At 40.1% G+C, this 20,407-nt stretch overlaps 1 protein-coding gene across 3 annotated transcripts in view; it reads right to left on the bottom strand.

Moving 5' to 3' along the window:
* Positions 1–20,407, bottom strand: part of STN1 (STN1 subunit of CST complex) — a 42,799-nt gene that overhangs the window by 4,535 nt on the left and 17,857 nt on the right. For all 3 annotated transcript variants that reach the window (XM_069863249.1, XM_069863250.1, XM_069863248.1), the window contains exons 3-9: positions 18,510–18,605; positions 14,195–14,266; positions 13,450–13,611; positions 12,095–12,206; positions 11,158–11,320; positions 4,209–4,331; positions 3,569–3,641 (exon numbers count right to left, since the gene is read on the bottom strand). In XM_069863249.1, coding sequence (XP_069719350.1) covers positions 3,569–3,641; positions 4,209–4,331; positions 11,158–11,320; positions 12,095–12,206; positions 13,450–13,611; positions 14,195–14,266; positions 18,510–18,605 — 801 coding nt within the window. The remainder of the gene's footprint in view (positions 1–3,568; positions 3,642–4,208; positions 4,332–11,157; positions 11,321–12,094; positions 12,207–13,449; positions 13,612–14,194; positions 14,267–18,509; positions 18,606–20,407) is intronic.

The following is a 20,407-nucleotide window of genomic DNA, read 5'->3' on the forward strand; positions in this document are numbered from 1 at the left end:
TTATCAACTGTTCCCACTGACTATTGTGGGAAGAGCCAGAGCTGTAACACTAGTAATGAGGGTGAAACATAATCAGTCTTGCAAACTCTAATACACAGGGTTTGTTCAGCACAGCCCGATTAAGAGGTAAATAACTTAAGGGTACCTCTGCTGTCCACCTGTGCAAGCCATCTGGTTTCTGCAACTGCAGAAGAAACCAAATGAAAATACTTTTGCTCATACCCAAGTTCAAAACCATCTACAATAGAAGGAAGGTCTGTGGCCAGGACCTGTAACTGCTTGCCTAATGCTGGCATCTTGTGGAAAAGCTGCTACAGTGCAACTTTCAGCTGTCCCAGTCAACATTTCCTCCAACAGACCCTGCAAAACCACCAACCATCAGAGCTGCAGGCTCCCAGTCTCCCCAAGAGCTGAACTCCACAACAGATTTCCTTCTCCTCCATGGCTAACAATGGAAAACTTGCATAAATGAAACACATCATCACAAATGAATTTCCTCCTCCTCAGATCACGTCATGTAAGGTAGTTTTGATAACGGTGCTGAGAAATTTCAATGGGCCAGGGAGGTTGCTGTATTTTGTTGTTACTGTCTTTGTTTTTATTTTTGACAGTTTCTACTCTAGAGCTGCCTTAGAAGCTGCTGAGAAAAATCACTGGTAGATAGGTGGCAACACTGAGTACTGGTAAATAAATAGTTCAGCCTAGTTCATATGAAGATGTGATTCAGGCAGAGGTACTTCTTTACAATTCAGTGATCCAGCGTGGATGGTAGCCAAAAATGCATCCACCACCCTAGGACAGATAAGTGTAGGGAACAGAACAATGCCCCTACCTGACCATAAGTGACTGTTGTTGCAAAGTGGGTAGCTGCATTTTGCATTAGTCACAAGTCTGTCGTAAGAAGGTCAACGTGCCCATCCCTCATCTAAAGTAACTTAGCTTAAGTTTCAATGAATTAGAATAGTGACTCAGGTGTTACCCAACAATACAACAAATACTTTCCTCCTAGATGTTGGTAGAAAATGGCATTTTGGAGTCACTGCAAGTATGCACAATCATTAAGTAACCCAGGAACACTCCTAGTCTAGAACCTCCAACCCAACTTGGAGGGAATACACACCTTAAAGTGGAGTGATGCTGTCCCTCTTTCATTGACATACCAGGTTCTAGCTTTTGTCCCCCAGCTGAGATAAGCCAGGCTGCGATTAACTGCCTTGCCTGACTGCCAGTATCAGAGAGGACAGAGTTATAGAACAACTACCATTTGCCCACTGTGGACATCTCCTAAGAGATGCTTTTTGACATATTAAATTTCATTTCGTTTTTCCCCTCTCTGCTATTTTTCTTCTCTAGCCTCATCTAAGTCTAAAACCAGAGCAAACATGCCCCCCCCCAAAAAAATAAAAACAAAGAAAGAAACAAACTAAGTCTACATTTTGCTGTTCAGTCTGGAGTCAAAATCTACTGTCATCCTTTTCTGGCTGTTTAAGCCTCTAGATAGAACCACAGTGGCCTTGCATGAGGGCATTTAAGATCAGGCCGTTTAGAATTGCAACTGAAGCCAATGACTGGGATTGTCACGCGGGTGTATTATAGATCAGGGTTTGCAGAGCTCTGACTAGGCACGCTGAGCATCTTTTTATTTGTACAATAACTCCAGGCAAATGGGTCGGGCCCAAGAACGTGTCACAACTAAAACAATGGGGTGAAGCATTGCCTTGAAAACTGGAAGAGAAATAACTCATTGGAGAGAAGAGTTGAGTTTATCATAAATCAGTGTTCCTGTCATGGAAGATTAATATTACTCTTCAAGAAAAAGAGTAGGAGTTTCTTGCAACAAAAACTATAGCCCTTGAAGTATTACCACATGTCCTTATTTCCTCACTACGAGACTACTACTCAACAGTCAAGGCCAAGTGTGTGGCTCTGACTGCTGTCCAACCAGCAGAGGGGGGCCGACAGTAACATAGCGCTCTGTGCTCTTGCATCGTTCAGTGACAATAAAATACCCACAGTACCCTGTTAGTTCTGAAAACTAGCAAAGAGACACTGACCTGGAAATTGTCCTCTTTACAACAGGAAACTAAGCAAGTGGAAAGCTTCAAGGAGAATAAGAAGCTCTGTAAAGCAGGTGCTATTTTTAACCTGCTCAGTATGGAAAGCATGGTTTTGAGGACTCGGGACTCTTCAAAGTGTTTTCTGTGACTGATCTACAAGTTTCTGTAGGAGAACAAAACTTCCCAACCTCTCATGGAGCACTGAGTACTTTACCAGTGTGATAATGCGCAAGAGGGGAGTTAAACACCAGGCAGTCTCTCAGTGCCCTGTGTCAACTGAGAGTTCTGGCCTCTATAGTGACAATATTATTAAAAAACATGGGTGAAGAGATTCAGCTGATGTATAAAATGGGCAGAGGAATGTTTTGACTCTTTCAGAGAAGATGTTTGAATTTGTTAATTGGATAAAATACAATTAAACAACGTGATATGGTAACTTGCTGCAGTGAAACAGCCTCAGGCAAATAAGCCCATCTTCACCTGTGTGCCTAGTGACATCTACTCCTAGTCCCTCCACCCCCCACAGATACAGAACTTTTACCTCCACCTACTCACGTTGTCTATGACTATACCTCCGCTTAAATTAGCCAGTTGAAAACTCAGAAATAATGCCTCTTCACTTAACCTTTTTTCACTGCAGGAAAACCATCAAATACCAAGTCCTACAAGCACTACTATAGTTATGACAGTATAAGGATAACAGCAATTTCAGATTATATGCCTTGTGTTCTAGCTAGAATGTACCTCAGTACAGAATAAATGACTACCACAGAAAAAGCCGCGCTGCAGCAGCAAGTGATCCCTGCTGACACATTCTGCCCAGTGAAACTCTGTAGCAATGTACCTGTGTAATTAGCAGACATTCAAGTCGAGCACAAGCTATCAATATGGCAGTAAGACACAATAGGCTTGAGGAACAGGGATAACTCAGAAGCCACACCAGGTACATTATCTGAAAAGAAGTGGATTTTGTCAGACTGAAATCCCCGCCTGCAATGAGAAACCACCTGAGCTGTACTTGAGTTTACAATCTCCAGAGAATAGCCTACTGACTTAAGTAAGCCTTATTGTTGACTTAATGGAGGCAGGGATTTCACCTCTCTGTGTGGTGACTTGTGTGTCAACTCCCCCGTACAAACCTAACTAGCAAGACTTGCTACACATCCAGAGTGCAAAGCAACAGCTGCTAGGTGCTGATCTCACTTGATGACATTTGATTCCTCCCAAAATCTATGTATTCTCAAGAAGAGATGGATCTAACATAATGGTTGCTTATTTTGAGCTCTGAGAAGTTTGCTTCCTGCTGGGCACACCTGTTCTTTCTCTCTCCGTGCTCACAAGAAGCTGCTCTTGCACTCCTGCTTTTAGCTTTACTGATTGGCTACACCAGCAACTTAGCTCTGAGTTCAAGAGTAAGGACAAGAAGCATATCTAATCCAGCAGCAGGAGGAGATATTGTCATCAATATATCAGCACTTGCCCAGCAGAGCCCTGATCACACTGCTACTTACGCCTGGGTTTTCGACAGTCTTCTTTAATCACATCAAGGGTCACTTTAAGTAGCTCCTTATCATGGTCTGTCACCTGGAGAAAACAGAAGAAACTGGCAATTTATAGCAGTCTATTTCACAGTGGATGGCACAACTGTCAAAAAGCAATGCAAAGCCATGATGTATTATAAACTAACACTGCCATAACTACAGTCTATATTGTACACTGCACCCGAGATTATTAATGAATCCTAAATCTTCGGATATTATTATTTTGAGTACCATTAGCAGCATCCATGAGTTGGTGACAAACATGATACACCAAAATTCAACCCAAAGGAGGGTGTGCAGTTCATTAGAACTTAAAGTTTCAAGCCACCCTGGTAAAGAAAACTGTCCCAGGTCCCAGCCTTCAGTGTGCTCAGCTGTGTCAGCACACAGTTTGGCCACACAGTGACAGAGACTGCAACAGCAGCAGTGTGTGGTACAGAAGTAATGGGTGATAGAGGTAAAAGTGACAGTAACATAAGCTGCAGATAAAACTTTTGAGTAAACTGACAGCACTTGGTCGTCCAGCTTCTCTCTGAAACACTTCTGCTGTTTCTACTGACTGTGAAAGTCATACCCCAAACTTGTTTGCAACTACAGCTCAGTTCCTTACATGGTATAAGTCCTTGGAGCTACTAGGTTTCTGGAAAACTACCCCTTTTTCTTGTAGCATCCTTATTGCTTCCTTAAAAACACTGTGAATCCTCTTGGAACTGGAGTCACTTTTCGACTTCACCTGGATGGGAAGAAAGGAATGCAGCAGATGGTAAGAAATCCCAACTCAGCTAAAGTTGCCAGCAAAAGCTTCAGATGTTTTTAAGAACAAGAGGACTTCAGGTGATTTTGTTGCACATTTTTCTTCATTTAGTAATTCACAAATCTGTTATGTATAAATTAATCCCTAAGCTTGAAAGAAATAATAAACAAACCCAACCAAGCAAAACACCAGAAACTTATGCTATTCTTAAGGAACCACAGTCTCCTAAGTGCCTTCTTGGTATTTAGCAGCTATCTGATCCTGTACAGAGAACTCTTTTGGAATAGGCTTGTGATATTTGCAGAGCATTTGACTGCTCAGCTAATCAAGCTTTGCTCGTATTCAGAGTTTTCCTGGTTATGAGGGCAGGAAGATAGAGAGATCCGTGCTTTGTAAAGCAATAGTCAGGAGGAATCCAAGTGCTGGGGACTGGATTCCCATCTCCTGATTTGAAACTGAGGCACTGTCCAAGGAAAAGGAAGAAATTAGCAAGAAGAGTATTTGTTTCTTATCCTCTTGATTTCCAAATTTCTACATGCATTCTAGCCATGCTCTCAAGAGTTCCTCCACAGCCTAATGAAATGAAAGGATAAAGAAAATTAAGACAGGTACATGAGATAAGGGAAAAAAGGATTCAGTTTTGAGGGCAGCTGGGAAACAAGTCTCTTGTGCATGTAAGTCAGTCCATAACTGAGGAGATTATTTGGAATAAAGGGTTCTGTACTATGCTTGGGACACGTGTAATGGACAAGGAAGGGGAGGAAAAAAAAAATGGGAGAAACAGGGTCTGTTTACAAGTAGACCAGAGCTAAAAACCAGTGGAATGATAACTAAGAAAGTGAAAAGAAAGAATCAGTTGCCGAGAGGAGAAAGTATGGGCAGATGAGAGCAAGACCATAACTTACTCCTCTCCATCTCCATCTGTCCTATGGCCTTCAAACCCCCATTTATCTACACAGACTGCTTCAATTCCCCAATTGTCATTTCCTCATCTGTTGGGAGCACACTGTGCACCCTGTGGTTTTCTTTGAGAACAGAGCTAAATTGCTTCCCACAAACCAACATGTGATAACTAGAACCACACCAGAGCAACCAAAGCAAGATCTGCCAAGCCATTTCTGCAGCTATCACTGTAAACACTCCCATCCTGTCTTGGACAGAAGTATCAGACTTCACGTATCCTACTTCACTCACCAGAAGCACTCACAGAAGTCTTGGGAGCAACAGGCAACCTTCACGTACCACAATGAATTCACACAAATACGTGAAACAGACACCTCATTAGCAATAGAAGAATATCTTTTCACAAAGCTTTCATTTGATCCATTTGCAAGTCTCAAGTGAAACTCTGACTGCTTCAAAGCCTGGAAGCTGATGTGCCTAAGTGGAAATAGTTCAGAGGTCCAATAGCGATATTGGTGGTAGCAGGCATCACAAGTTTCTCCATCCCCTTCCTCCAGATAATCCTTGGTATTTCAACAGGCCTTAATCCCATGTCTCTCTCCCTCTCTGTCCCACAATAGCCAACTATGTTTTTCCTCTCAGATCAACAGTCAAAAATAATCGCCTAATAGTTCAAGATAATTAACACAAAACAATAGTGATTATTCTCAGTTGGGTTTTCTCCCTCTGTTCCAGACTGAAGGACTTTAGAGCCTGAATGTTTGTGTGTCTCCCTGTTCACCACAGCTGTATCAGTCTGGATAACAGACACCGCTTCTAACTACAAATTTGACTGTACATCTGGACACCATTCCAGTCACAGCATTAATACCACTATCACATTTCCCTTTGTAGTGGCTCTTCTGATGAACTGAAGCAACAAGCATAAAATGTAGCAGGAAGGGTTAAGTGAAGAGTGAATATTTTCTTATGGAAAAGCACATTCTTACAGCCATCCAAAAATGAAGAGATTTCACCTCTCACTTAAAGGCAGTAATAAATCCTCAAGAAACTAAGAAACTGCTAGCAAAGCAATCACCTCAAGACTCTGATCAATTTTTAATGTGAAAGCAAACATTGGGGGAGAAAAAAAGATAAAAATATCTCCAAAGAAGCACGATAATTATTCAGTTTGGCTTAACACTGAGATCCCGTCAGAAAAGGGAGATAATTAAAAACAGACTCTGTGCGAACTGACACACGGCTCAGCCTGGATGGAAACTGAAACAGAATCACTTAGAATGCAAGGGATTTGACAGAGTGAAGGCAGAGAGACACAGGCTCAGGAGCTAGAAAATAAGTAAGCAGCTGCTACATATCAGCACCCTCTCACACGTGTTGCAGGGTCCAAGGGGAAGGGCTCCCTGGCAGAAGGACTGTTCCCAAAGAACAAATGAGGGCTCCTGCCCTCTTCAGGAGCTTTAATATTATCCTGAAATTACAGAAAAAGTGTTGGTTTTTTTCCCTGATGCTCCTGAGCATGCTTTCTCCCCTCCAACTCTCTGAGTAATACAAGAATTGAGGAGTTTTTTTATGTGAACACAATCTAAAACTACTTAATCTGCTCTTTTGGTCCACTCAAAATATCCCCAGCGTCTCAAACATGCAAATTCATATGTCAATAGTATTTCTTCCCAATACTTATCATTTTCTTTTATGCCAAACTAGGTCCTCATTTCCTCCCAGCTTAAATTCCCCCTCAGAATCAATGTATACCTGAGCTTGAGATTTAGTCTACAGGGCAGAAATCTAAGACTGAACACAGAGCTATATGCACACAGAAGAAATATAGGACTATGAAATCCTGTGTGATTTCACATCTCTGCTTTTATTTCAAGAGGAGATTGAAAATTGCTTGCATTTCAACAGTTACAAAGATCTATTATAGCTGTTAACAAGAGTTCTGAGTCACAGCTTATTAGCCATCACTTCACTTTCACAAAGCCTTTCATCTAAGAAATGCAGATATTAAGTAGTTTAACTGCTGAATGAAAGCTCCAGCAAGATTCGAATCTGGATTTTGAATTAATCTCTCACAATGTTCACACCTTCTTTTGCAAAATACCCTGCTTTGAATGCCTTAGTTTTAGAGTGCACAATTCCAGGTTCCCTAAATGCTGACAGCAGGGGTTCCTCCTGTCCCAGATCAAGCCCTTTTCAAATAAATGAAGCTGTGCATCCAAACAGAGGAGCATCCAAAAATAATTTGTCACTTTTTCAGAACACATTTTCCCTCCACACAGAGAAAGAAGCAGCTATTAAATAACAATTTTACCATCAGTGCCCTGCCTCAAGATCAGCCAAGGACTCTTGCAAATCTAACAGAAGAATCCAAGTCTTCACAATTAAGCTGGTACTTTAATCAAAATATTCCATCCAATGGGTCTCATACAGCTTTGTGGGCTGGTGCTGTGCAACCAATTACTCTCAGATCTATAAAACAAGACAAACTCTCTGTGCAATCAATAACAGGTCAAAGAATGAAGTAGTACAGGAATCAGTCTGTTCAAAACACTGAAAGTATGTAACCTTTGGCTCGTTATGAATCACAACACACCCTGATGGTGTTAAAAGTTTCCTGGTATAACCACACACGTGATTCTACTCATGGAATTGCCCTTTGCAGTTTCTCATGCAATGTTTAATCCTTGGCTTAGATGGGTGACAATTTTAGTAATAGTGATTCTAGACATGTCAGTTCTGAAGTCCTATAATAAGCTTTGCAATATACATATTTAAAGCAGCTTCCTCAAGAGACAGGAAGGCAAACACATATCATCAAGACTATATAATGCACTATGTCATATCTACAGTACACTGTAGAGAATATATGCGGTAAGTATGAACAACACTGTAAAACTCCCTGCTTTAACTACTTGTCATTGCCGACCTTGAGATAATATTCAAATCAAGAGAAGTACAAACAGCAGAGGCTGGAAATCACAACCCAAGTTATGTCTCCAAACTAGTGACATACATTAACTGGAATGGCCATGCTAAAACAGCACACATCGCTTATGTATGGAAGAAGGGCATAAAAAAGGTTAATCAAGACTGGCTGGTTGCAAGCTGTATTTAATCCAGTTGAGAAACTGGATGGATCAAATTCACATCTAGTTTTTTTTGAAAAAGGGAACCAAAGGCTTGTGCATTTGCAGACTTAATTGTTCAAGTCCTGCAAGTGCACTCTACTCTTTAGGTTCTCTAAGCAAAAGATGACTTACTTCTTTTCACTTGTAGTCTTCCTTCTGGTACCCACCCCTCCATTCTCAAGAGTCATGTGTTTAAGGGATAAGGGAAAGACTACAGCTTAGGCATAGAAGGGGCACTGGTTACGTGAAATAAAGCTTCGCTGGTTTTAAAAAACATAACAGATTTGTCAATTTTTCCCATCCACTGTAGACTAGAAAATCAAATGTCCCTTAGTATATGTCTGAGCAAAGGACACGATGTGAGTTCCCCCACTTGTATCTGCTAAAGGGTATCTTATTCTAGAGAGCCAGAAGACTGCACTGCTGGGGAGCCACCAGGACTGGAACAAGGTATTGTAGGACATGTATGGGATGTAAACAAGGCTCAGGTACAGTAGTGCTGAAAAGGAACAGAGAGATGCTGCCTACCTCAAGCTACCCCAGCTACCTCCCTTCTGCCTTCGTCCCCTGCTCCACTCCACTGTCAGTGACATAGCAGCTTCTCACCTCCCTGGAGAAAATATTCCATGGGGACATACTTTCTCATTGTGCAAGTACTTTATAATTTGGAAAAGAGATTAAAGGGATGCACCATATCTCCTAGGATCACAGGGAAAGCAAGAGAGGCAAAAAGTTTAACAGAAACTGTGTTCTAGAACACTGGAATCAGGTTAAAAAAAATTAAGTTATCCCTCCAAATAACTCTTTCTTTCATGTCCAGTAAAAGTGCAAGAAGTGAGCAAGTGTGTATAATATATATAAATTAGTTTGGTCCACTCATCTAGCTGTTGCCTTGCAAAAGCGGCATGAAAAAACATTCTTCCATGTTAGCAGAACCCTTTATCCTTTTGGTTGGAGGGCAATGCAAAATAGAAGACAGTAGAAAAGAACTGAAGAGGGCCAGAAATCAGATCTATTATACTTACTTCTGTGGATCAAACTGGATGCTTGACCCTCTACCAATTATGAGAAGCAACAACTTTGAGAGACAGCAGAGGAACAACCAAATGCATTTCCAGACCATTACTAGGCACTCCTCTTAAGGCATTCGGGTCACTTGACTGCTGCAAGTTCTTTCTTATGCAAAGATACATAAGCCTCTTTACAAGGAATTAATACCAAAGGGCAATAGGGAGAACTGTAATTTCTAAGTAAGCATCTGTGTGCCTAAATTCCTGGGACATATACTCACACCCTTGCATCAGGGTCAGGAGCAACTATTAATTATTATGATAGCTCCTTATGATTGCAAACACTGATGCAACACTTTTTGTTGGTTTGGTTTTTGGTGCTGTTCTATGTTTGTTCTGCACTAATTCCTACTGTAAATGGCTTTGTAAGTTGTTAATCTCGATCTTTCTATAAATGCTGAAACCTCAAAGACTGAAATTTCTAGTATTAGTTGCAATGACCACTACTTCCTTTAACGTAAAGTGTTTGGGAACTTTTAGTGCTGTTCCAGCTAGTTTAGAAGAAATACCCCATCCCATGTTGGATATTCTAGTATCAACCTTTTCTGTCAAAAATTAGAGTAGTTCCTATTATTGTTTATATCCATGCTTCCTTTAAAGCAAACATCAAAATGCCTTTAATAAAAATAAAGGAAACAGCTATTAAGAAGCTGTCACCAGAAGCAGCTCTACACAGCCAACAAGAAGAGACATACTTTCTGTTATTATTTGACCTCATCTACAAGGGACTGGGTTTTGTGTTCCTTTTTGAATAAGAATTAAACAAACAACAGCTGTTAACATAACACAGCTCTTAACTTTACAGTGCATATCAGAATCAGGCAGTGAAAATGACTGCCATGGCTTTATTTCTCTACAGAAAACCTAAAAGTAAACAAGTGAGTCACAACACTCCAGTTTAAGTTTCAGTTGCCACTGGTAACACAGTAAAAGTCATAATTCTTTTACTCTTGCAGAAATTTACTACTTCACACCAGTTGAGAATCTGGTTTGTAATTCATCCAAATAACACAGCAGTATAAAGCCATTTTACAAAATGTTCTATTTCCCATTCTGCAGTATATCAAGACCATATTATCACACTAAGTTTCTTAACAGTCTGGTTACCAGCAACTGCATCTAAACTGATCTCAATTAAATCCCACCTTTTGATCCTTTCAACCATGGCCTTTAAACAACTAGGGATTTCCAACAAGAGAAACATGTAGCAGGGAGCACTGCTCACCCACTCATTATAGTCTCCTTCTGAAAGTTACATCTCTATTACTATATTGAGCTTCAAATGAGAAGACAGACTTCGCACTCCTTTCTCCTGATCAAACTCAGAGTCTCAAACATGTGTCTGAAACAGCTCAAGCATCTTAAAGGGATCTTCTTTTCCGATTCTGTCACTATTTACAGATCTAGAAAAGATAGCACCTGCCACAGAATAAGGTTATTCAGCCCTAACTCAAGATTACACTTAAAACCAGAATTTTCTTATATGGCTTTCCTAAGTCCAGTTGGTATGTCTCAAGTGACAAGGTTTCCTCAATCTCTGTAAATAATTCATGAATAAAGCTAATGCGTTTGTGGATCGTGAATCCTCTGAAGGCACCAGTCCCTTATCTAGTTTATGCTTAAAAAAAGTACATGGTATTATTTCCTCCCACTAAAAACACGTTCACTACAGCTACGTTCACTCCAGCTATGTTCACTCACCTCCTGACAGCTGGGACTGGGCAGACGGACACCAGCCAGTGAGACCAGAGTATCAATTGTTTCCAACTCCTGTTGGTAAAAGGTCTGAATTTTCTTTTCTAATAGAAAGTCTTTCACTTTCTCACACAGCACGCCAGCTGAGAAATTTGGATCCTCCAGGCCACTACAGGGACACGTAGAAAATGTCAAAAGGCAAGAAATACACTACTAACATTCTTTAGAACAATTACTTAAAATCAGCCTGACAGATTGGTTTTCAAAGGCCAAAATTATTTTTCTGTTCTTCGAAAATCTGAATTTAAACCCTTAATTAAACCAGACCATTTTTAGATGCAATAAACATCCAACTGTTCCTCTTCAATCACTTGATGCCACAGCGTTACGATTTTAAGATCTGCAGTCTCTGAAACTACACTACATGCATCAGACCTGCCATTAAGCATACAGCTACCCTTAGGCTGAATACAGGAATGAGTGTAGTCTGTTTATTGATGTTCTGTATTTGTGATTCGACAATGACAAAGGCAGAAGTTGAGTGTCTTTTGAGGGAATGGCTACTTATCCTTACTACCTTATCAAACAAATCAGGCAAGGACATTCCTCCATTCAATCTCTTGGCCTCCTCCCCAAATCCTGCTCCAAATGTCAGCTTTCTTTACTAGATGCAAGAGGTCTGTACACTGTACTTTACTACCTTCCTAATATTCACTGTGATTCCACATAATATTTCTTTTCTCAGATTACGGATGCGTATTTAATCTACATAGAACATCAATTACTTGGGAGAAAAGCAGGCTGCTACTGTATGCTTTTGCAGAGTCCAAATCTAAAGCACAATGGGCCCTGTTCTACCTTTCTTCACAGTTACTACAATAGCAAATAAACAAGGATGTAATCTCACACTTTGCCCCAAGACCAGTCTGGATACTGCATTTACCTCTGTCCCTCTTTGGGGCCTTGGAAAGGTTTATCATAAACTTCTCTATAGAGACAGGGGAGCTCCAGCATTCTTGAAATCTGAACAGCACACACAGGATCATCCACTTTATCTGGAGTGACAAAAAGAACACGCATACTTGGCCAGAACTACCATGTCAAACTTTGAAGCAAGCACACCTGAGTTGGTGCAGCAGAACTTCACATGTCAGTATTACATTCATTCATTTTCTTCACTGCTTTTTTATGAAAACAAAACCACAAAGGCCACTCCTGCTTTTACATCTTACAAGCAGGTAAATGACCTGTTGTGGTGCTTTGCAGATTATGCTTTTCACTGACAACTTATTTAACCAGAATTTATAACCTCTATTTTACCTTTCAGCAGTCCTTATCCATTAGATAAAATTAACACTTAGTAAGGAGCTTTAGTTGGGCCAAAGTGAAAGCAACTTAAAGGCTATTTGAATTACGTGGCTTCTCTTCAATGAAATAGTAATATTATTACCAGCCTTGAGTGGGTTACACATTCATAAATCTTCTGCCTGGAATGGAGGGTGGATTCCCTCTCACATTTTAGCTAGAGCTGAAAGATCTGGACTTTTTTTCTGAGCACAGAAGTCTAAAAGATGGGCTTCCCCCCCACCAAGCAATCATTCCAGTATTGTTTCTGAAATATTTCATTGGGGAAATCCAACCCTTGCACAATAGCACAGACACAGAGGAGAGAAGTTATGCAGCTGTAAGCTCCTAGGGCGTAAGCAGAGGCCTGCAGAACCCTGGTGCCCAAAGAGCTGTGGGATACAAGGGCAGCACCTGCACGCAGATCTGTGCCCGAGTGACTGAAGATGAGGAACGCTTCTCAGTCATTCTACAGAGCCAGAGTTAGGAGAATCTGGGCTTCAGTCTTACAATGTGCCCACGTGCTGCTCTCTGCCCAGGGAAGGGATTACACAGGCTGCAACAAACAGCAACTGTTTCTCTAAAGACGAACAGAGTGACAGAAAAGGTCACCAACTCCCTTCCCATGGGCTTTGGGTTCAACACAAAGAAAACTGAAGTGCAAGTCACTCTCTCAGATACTCAAAACCAGTATCTGCACAGCATTCTTGCACGCATGCTAGACATCTTTTATAGATTTTTCTGGATTGCCTCCTTTACAGGCAATCTAATCCCACACATTAAACAGTGCTTTCTACCTTACTCGGCTAAAATTGAAATAAAGATATACGGATGAAACTTTAGAAAAATGAGATGCCAGAAAACAAAGTGGAAATCATTTAACAAATTACATACAGCTTAGGTGTTCTCACAAATTCAGACAAGTTAACTATGTCACATGTCCATAAGACTCACAGAAACATGAAGCTTGAATTTCTCTTTGTTGCCTGTAGGTTCGGATGTGACCTCTGACCCTGACAACATCCCCAATCTCCAGCTTAGTTTTCCAGCTCACCATTTCTTGGAGTTTCTTCATCTGTTCAAGCACAGTAAGACTGCTGAGTGCTTTTGGATGACCTGTGAGAACAGGGTGAAAGGAGATGAGGCATTAAGGCCAAGAGGAATTTCCTCTTGCATTCATCCAAACACCTAAGCATCAAAGGAGTCATAATGCTAAAAAAAGGGGTAAGGTCTCAGGCACCATATGTCCTGGGCAGCCAAAATTTTGAGTGACCAGGTTAGTTTACAATATTCTATTTATCTAGTCCACCTGGGGAAAGTGTGAGAGGCAGGAGATACTGATTTACCACTGAAAATGTCATAGATAGGTTGCAAAATTAAAGCATTTATTTAAAATGGGGTTTGTCACTTTTTGATTTTGTCATGCTAAGACAGATGAGAAAAGAAAGGTCAGCTGAACTTTTTACATAAAAAGAATGAGTCATCTGAGGTGGGGCCAAAGTATTCATGTGATGCAATCTGAAGTGTACACAGAGGCGAAGGCAGCTTGACAGAACTTCACATTGAAGTAACACACCTTTGCAGGAGAGTAAATCCTTCATAACTTAAAATCTGATTAACATTAATATAATTATTAAATTACGTAAGACAAAAATAAGCAAAAATATAGAGTCAAAGGGGGAATTACTTGATAAATTACCTGATAAAGATGTTTTTGCTACCATGGGATTTTTCCAACAGACACAATTTATAACTCCAGTACTGTCATCCACTATAAAAACAAAAAGCAAGAATTACAGAGTAAGAAAGCAGGTAGCAGTATTCCAAGAAACAAAGACACAGATAGGGAGAAGACTGCCAAGGATATCTCATTCCAACCAGTCTGAAAGGGAAAGTGGGTGCTCAACCGCTAAGTATGCTTCTGAAATAATCACCACAGTCATTTTGGTCGTGGAATTAGCTCAGCACCAGATACTATGCTTATGTAGGTATATTCTCAAAAAAAAAAAAATTAAAAAAATCAAGCACTAATATAAGTTCTGAGCCTTTAGTACATATATTGCATTCTAAAGGGTTTTAATCTCATTGACAAGTTCAGAGGAAGAATCAGCGTTGAAAGCTGAAGATAGACAAATTAAAACAGGCAATCAGGCACAAAACAGAGAAGCGTTATTGTAACAGTGAGAAAACACACTTCAGCTCTGGGCGTACAGTCACGTGAATCAATGAGGAGTTCACAGTCACATTGGTTTCCATGTTAATATTGTGTGCAAAGTCTGCTGGCCTTTCCCACAGAAGAAGATGCTCCAGAGAGCAAGAAGGCAGCTTCTCTAGCCTAGAAGGACAGAACATGCTTGTTGTTCTACTCTACTCCAAGAATTCTCAACTTAAAGTATAGATACAGGTGGTACACAAGCCATTTCCCTTGCAGAAGCAGCTTAACGCCTTCTCCTGAGCCTGGGAGCTATGTAGTTTTTCCTTTTTGCTAGAACTAAATCCAAGTAAGTTTTGTGCTTTCTGTCCACCCACCCCCAATGTATTGTCAGGGACAACAGAAAAATACAAAATCCAAAGAAAACTCAAAATCTATCAGAAGAATAAATTGTTCTACAGATCAAGAGAACATATATATATATATATATGACATGTCCAACAAAGACTCTCTAAATAAAAAGGCACCAAATGTCTGTCAAACCACAGCAAGTATCACATTTCATGTCCAGCTAAGGCTCCACACCCTAGCTTCTCGAATGTAACTATCTCCAAGACTAAGCTTCCCCTCTTAACAAATTTCAATCTACAACTTCCTTTTTCTCCTTAAACCAGATCCATAACTACAAAAGTAACAGCAAGTAGCTTAGCTGCGCATTCCTAATAACAAACATGCAGCATTCATAAGATGCAAGCAATTCAAAATTCCATCACAAAAGTCTGCTTGTCTCCTTGCTATCCCCCTTTCGAGCTGCTGTGTCTGCAGCTTTAATTTTGTACCAGAGCACAGCTAATGACCTAGCAGGTAGAACTTCCTCTCGTTGGTATATGCAAAAAGCAACTACTTACGTAGGAGTAGGAGTCAGAACCCACAAACACCGTACCAAGTTATCAATGTAAACCACCAATGGCAACAAGAAACAGAGCAGATGACATTTCACTACTACATTATTGCAGCTTCTAGATGCTCCAGCTTGCGACTGCCTCTGTTGCACCAACTGTAACAGATATGCTTCCTAAGAAACAAAACAAACAAGACTCAAGGATTAGGAGGCCAGACTCCTCCTCCTCAGTATAACAGCTGAAAATGGGAGTCCCAGAGAGACTAATCTGCTCTTGACCACACAAGGAATCTGTTTGCAGAGCATGGCTCTGAAACAAAGTTCTCCCTGTTCACAAATAAAAACTTTGAGCAAAAAGGCAAATAACTCCTGAAACACAGATGAATGAGAACTCTTGCAATTGTATTCTAATTAGACAGGAGAATGTTTAATCTATTTTTAAATCCACTCAAGAGGTCTACCAAGCTTTTGAGAACTTCCTGTGCTCCCTGTGCCACCCTTCCTCATCTCCTTGGGTTTCAACTTCTGTTTGTTTGGAGTCTTTTTGTGAGTTCAGTTTTGGGTTTTTTTTTTTTTTCTGTTGTTTTGTTCATTTGGGTTGTTTGGTTGTTCTTTATAATAAAGAGAGTATGGTTCTTTCAGAGCCTATGTGAGCCTACTGAGATCCTGGTGAGAATTGTTTGTTTTTAAGACAAACAAATGTTTGCCTTTCAGCCTTTCGAAAGGGTTCTGGAGCATAAGGAAAACCATGTCTGTTATTGTTTGGCTTTGTTAAAAAGGAAAGGAAAAAAACAGGTCAGAAAGGTACATTAGGTAAAATATGAGCTTGTTCAACACTACATGAAAATTAGATATCCTTCTCCTGATTGAAAATAATAGCAATAAACAACGAAATCAAAATGTCATAAATAGGTTTTACAGAGCATATGATTTTTTTAAGGCAAGAAAGAGTCAATTCACTCTCTTTACAATTATTATTTTGTCACCAATTCTAGATGTATGGTTTTCCAGCACAGGGAGGACTTAAGACGAGCAGTGTGTATTCAGAAGCAGACAGATAGGAAATGGAAGGGGAGGGGGAGACAGGGGCAGTGATACAAAGACATTTCAGTTCTCTATCAGAAAAAAAAGCACAAAGGGGGAATTGCTTTCTAAGTCACTTTTAAACAGATGGAAAGAGAGCAAGTCCTGAGCAGCCTGTGGACTCCAACTGATGCAACGCCTGCTCAGTGACTCACCAACCAGACTCTGCCGAAGTGAGAGATGCAAGATGTTACACGCAGGAAACTGTCTAAGAAGTTACAATTTTAGGCTGGAAGAGTCAGCCCGCCTGAAAAGGAGGGCAGGCTGGGGAGAGACACTCTGGCTGATAGCCTGAAAGCTCAAACCAGGAACTGCTGGAACAAAGAGCAGAGTTGGATGTGAAAGGACAGCAGGAAGCCAGGCTCACTGAGAGCCATACTTAAAAGGTCGGCTGATCTAACACTAAGGACCTCCGCTACTCTGTGGTTTCTTTTTATTTCTATTCCTCCATTTTCTGCCTCAGTCAAACATTTCCAGCAAGTTTACCACTGAGCTAATGCTGATAGTGGCATGGGAAACCCTTACCTATAGAACCGCTTTTGCTGTGGTCATTTTGATTCTGTCTTCCTCTCTCCTCATTAAGTGATAACTAGATTTGCATACTAGTGCAATAAAAGAATAAATAATAGCTGAAGTTCAATGTATGTTTCAACACTTGATTACATCATCAATTACATCTTTGGTTCTTAGCTTAGGTGCTTGTTTAGCCTGTGCTACTTCAAGTGCCAGAGAAACTCATCTTTCGAAATACTTACTGTTAACTTGTTATTTAGCATAATGGTAGGGTAATAAATGAACATCCAGAAGTTAAACTAAAAAATAAAAATATCTAGAAAATATCCACTCTAAGAAACTTGCAAAGACATTTCTATGGAGCACAGAGTCAACTCTAAGCAGCTGCACCCAATGCAGAGTTGCTATATGCTCTAGCAGTTAATGCTGCTCTGCAGCAGTATGATGTAACTGCAGGTGTTGTGGGAACTGAGACATGGTTAAATTGTCAACTGTATCTTCACAATACTGCAATGAATCAAGGAATTAGTGTTGCCTCAATTTTATACATGAGAGAATTGGGTAAGAGGTACTTCACTACCTGTCTGCACCAGGTGGAAACTCATAGCAGAGGAAGACACAGGATACGACTCCTCCAAGTGCTTCAATCAGATCTATGCATTTGGCTCCACCTTTCTATCATGAGATAATCTCTCCCACCCTTTCAATCTTGCCACGTCACCCCTATTCCACTCTGCTTTTTCTCCACATGAACAAAATGACAATCAGATGTTTCTATGTTGATAAAATAGTCTGAATATGGGCAAAAAGCAACAGGGACAAGACAGCTCCCAGATGGTGTTGGAAAGAGCTAGTACTGTGATGCTTGAGTTCAATTTGCTAAGGCTCTTACGCATCTAAATATAAACAAGTTTCCGACTGCTACTAAGATAAGGCTCCAAGATACAACAAAACATACAAAAAGTCTGAAGAGTTTGCTAAGGTTCAAAAAAGGAAGAAGTGACTTCCCATTTGCAAGCACTGTTAGAAATCCATTTATATCTGACCAAAGAGCTGCCTATATATGAGAGAAAAACTGTAGAAACCAGCAAAAAGCAATAACCCAAATTAAGATTTAATAAATGACCTGAAATGAATCAATATTTCTGCTTTAACTATTTTTTCTCTACTTTTGTGGAGATGAACAGTAGCTTCCTTAAGTTTGCCAAGTAATCTAAGCTGCAGACATGCACTTTATTAGGGTAAGAGCACAGGTGTTTCAAGAACAGACAATGATCAAATAAGGCAACCTTGAAGTTCCAACGGTAACTAAGATTAGAAGGCTGATAAATGCAAGAAGAAACAAACAAAAGAAACTTTTCTTACCTCCATAATTATAAAAGGCATCTCGCTCTTTCATTTGAACCACTATCCCAACAACATCCACCTGTCTTACTGGATGTCCGTTATAAAAGAATATACCTAGACAGAGAACATTCTTGATAAGTGTAACTATATATTTCTTTCAACATCCTACCTTTCCCTGTCACATTTGTCAGTAAAAAACATACTTTCTTCCATATTTAATATATCGTAAATTATATCTATGCCCACCCAAGTGAAAAATCCCCTGGATCACCGAGGACTGGGAATACCAGAAGGAAGAATTATAAGCTCTACTTTGGATATCAAAGCTTGCTTTCATAGAGTATCAGATCTTTATTAACCTCCTGTTTTCTGGCACCTTATATCTGAAAAACTGTTTCCTACAAGCTTATGGGGATTTTGTTATATTCTGTTGTTGTTGCTGTTCTGTTTTGTTCCTTCAGTTTGGTTTGGGCTTTTTTTTGTTTGTTTGGGGCTTTTTTGTTATTTTGTTTTTTAACATTTTCATCAGACCTCAAAATAAATAATAGAACACAATGGAGGCAGTTTGAGCTTCTCACAACACAGCTGTCACTGATTAAGGCAGAGCCTCCAAAAGGAAAACTGACATAATTCTGTCTTTCATTTCTAAAAGAACAGGAGCCATTGGGGGTGGGGAGAAAGAAACAACCCTCTTAGATTGCAGAGTACACTATGCAGTCATTGTAGACAGCATCCTGAACTTCAGTTTCTGAAATAACTTGTTCTAAAAACGTCCCTTCAAAGCTATTTTTGTGCATTTATAAAGATGACTTGAATAACACGTAAAAACATGTCCAGGAAACCATGAAGAATCAGAGCCCAGTCAACTCTGACATCACTGAGGTTGCCACAGGCTGTAATCCCTTCCAAGGAAGTGACAAATGCTGTTAGCAAACACAGATGTAAACATTATATGCTGAAGCTTCATAGTCCACTATCAGGGGGATAATAGGGCAGCACACTCCACTTATATTCCAGGCTGGCTGATTTTCAGTCAATGTGTTTTCTTTAGTTTACCACTAAGGTTGCTTTACTGAAATATGCCATCTGGGATGTTCAGTAACTGTATTCTAAAAACTAGATAACTCAAGGGACTCAGAATGGAACATTTGGCTCCATACACTGTCACAAATCTTATTCTTGTAAAGGGAAAGTGAAACACTGCAGCAAAAGAGTCAGAAAAATGTACTGTATTAAAAAAAAAAATCAAAACCAAAATCCAAAAATACCTTGTCCTAAGTAGCTGGCAGCCTTAAGCAAGCCTGGAATTAACTTTCTTCATCTGTGACAGACAAAAACCCCAGAGTCACCTGTGACTTGTCTCAAACTGCTCATAAACAGAAGTTTTGCTTATGAAAACCCACTGCAGTGTTTTGAGGATGCATCTTTTGCTGTTATCTTAGAGCTGACTATACCAATCATGCAGTAACCGGTCAGGTCTGGCATTGAGAATGTTTAGCAGGACTGTCCACTTTTCTCTCATTCCATTTACCAGGACACCAATAAACACTATTATAGAACCCCTCAAGGGAGGTGCTCCCAGTGTACATAATTATTTGCTAAACCCTACAAAATCTCTATAAAAGAAGGTCTGGGTCAGGTTCACGGTGAGTGTGTAGGATACAGGCTCCAAGCTCTTGACTGTGCAAACCAGCAAGATATTACTATGTTAATTTCTGAGTTAGTAAGCTGAGTTTCGGCAAATAACAGAGACAGATAAAACTGGTTCTCTCCATTCCCATAAACTCAGACAGAATTCCACCCCTACTCTCCAAAAAACTACTTGAATGCAATTGAAATATAAAATTGTAACTACACTATTAAAAGTTATTGAACTCAATGACTTCAAGGTATAAATTGTTTCTCCTGCCAGCTTA

This window comes from Phaenicophaeus curvirostris, chromosome 9 (genome assembly GCF_032191515.1).
Source record: "Phaenicophaeus curvirostris isolate KB17595 chromosome 9, BPBGC_Pcur_1.0, whole genome shotgun sequence".
Lineage (NCBI taxonomy): Eukaryota > Metazoa > Chordata > Aves > Cuculiformes > Cuculidae > Phaenicophaeus > Phaenicophaeus curvirostris.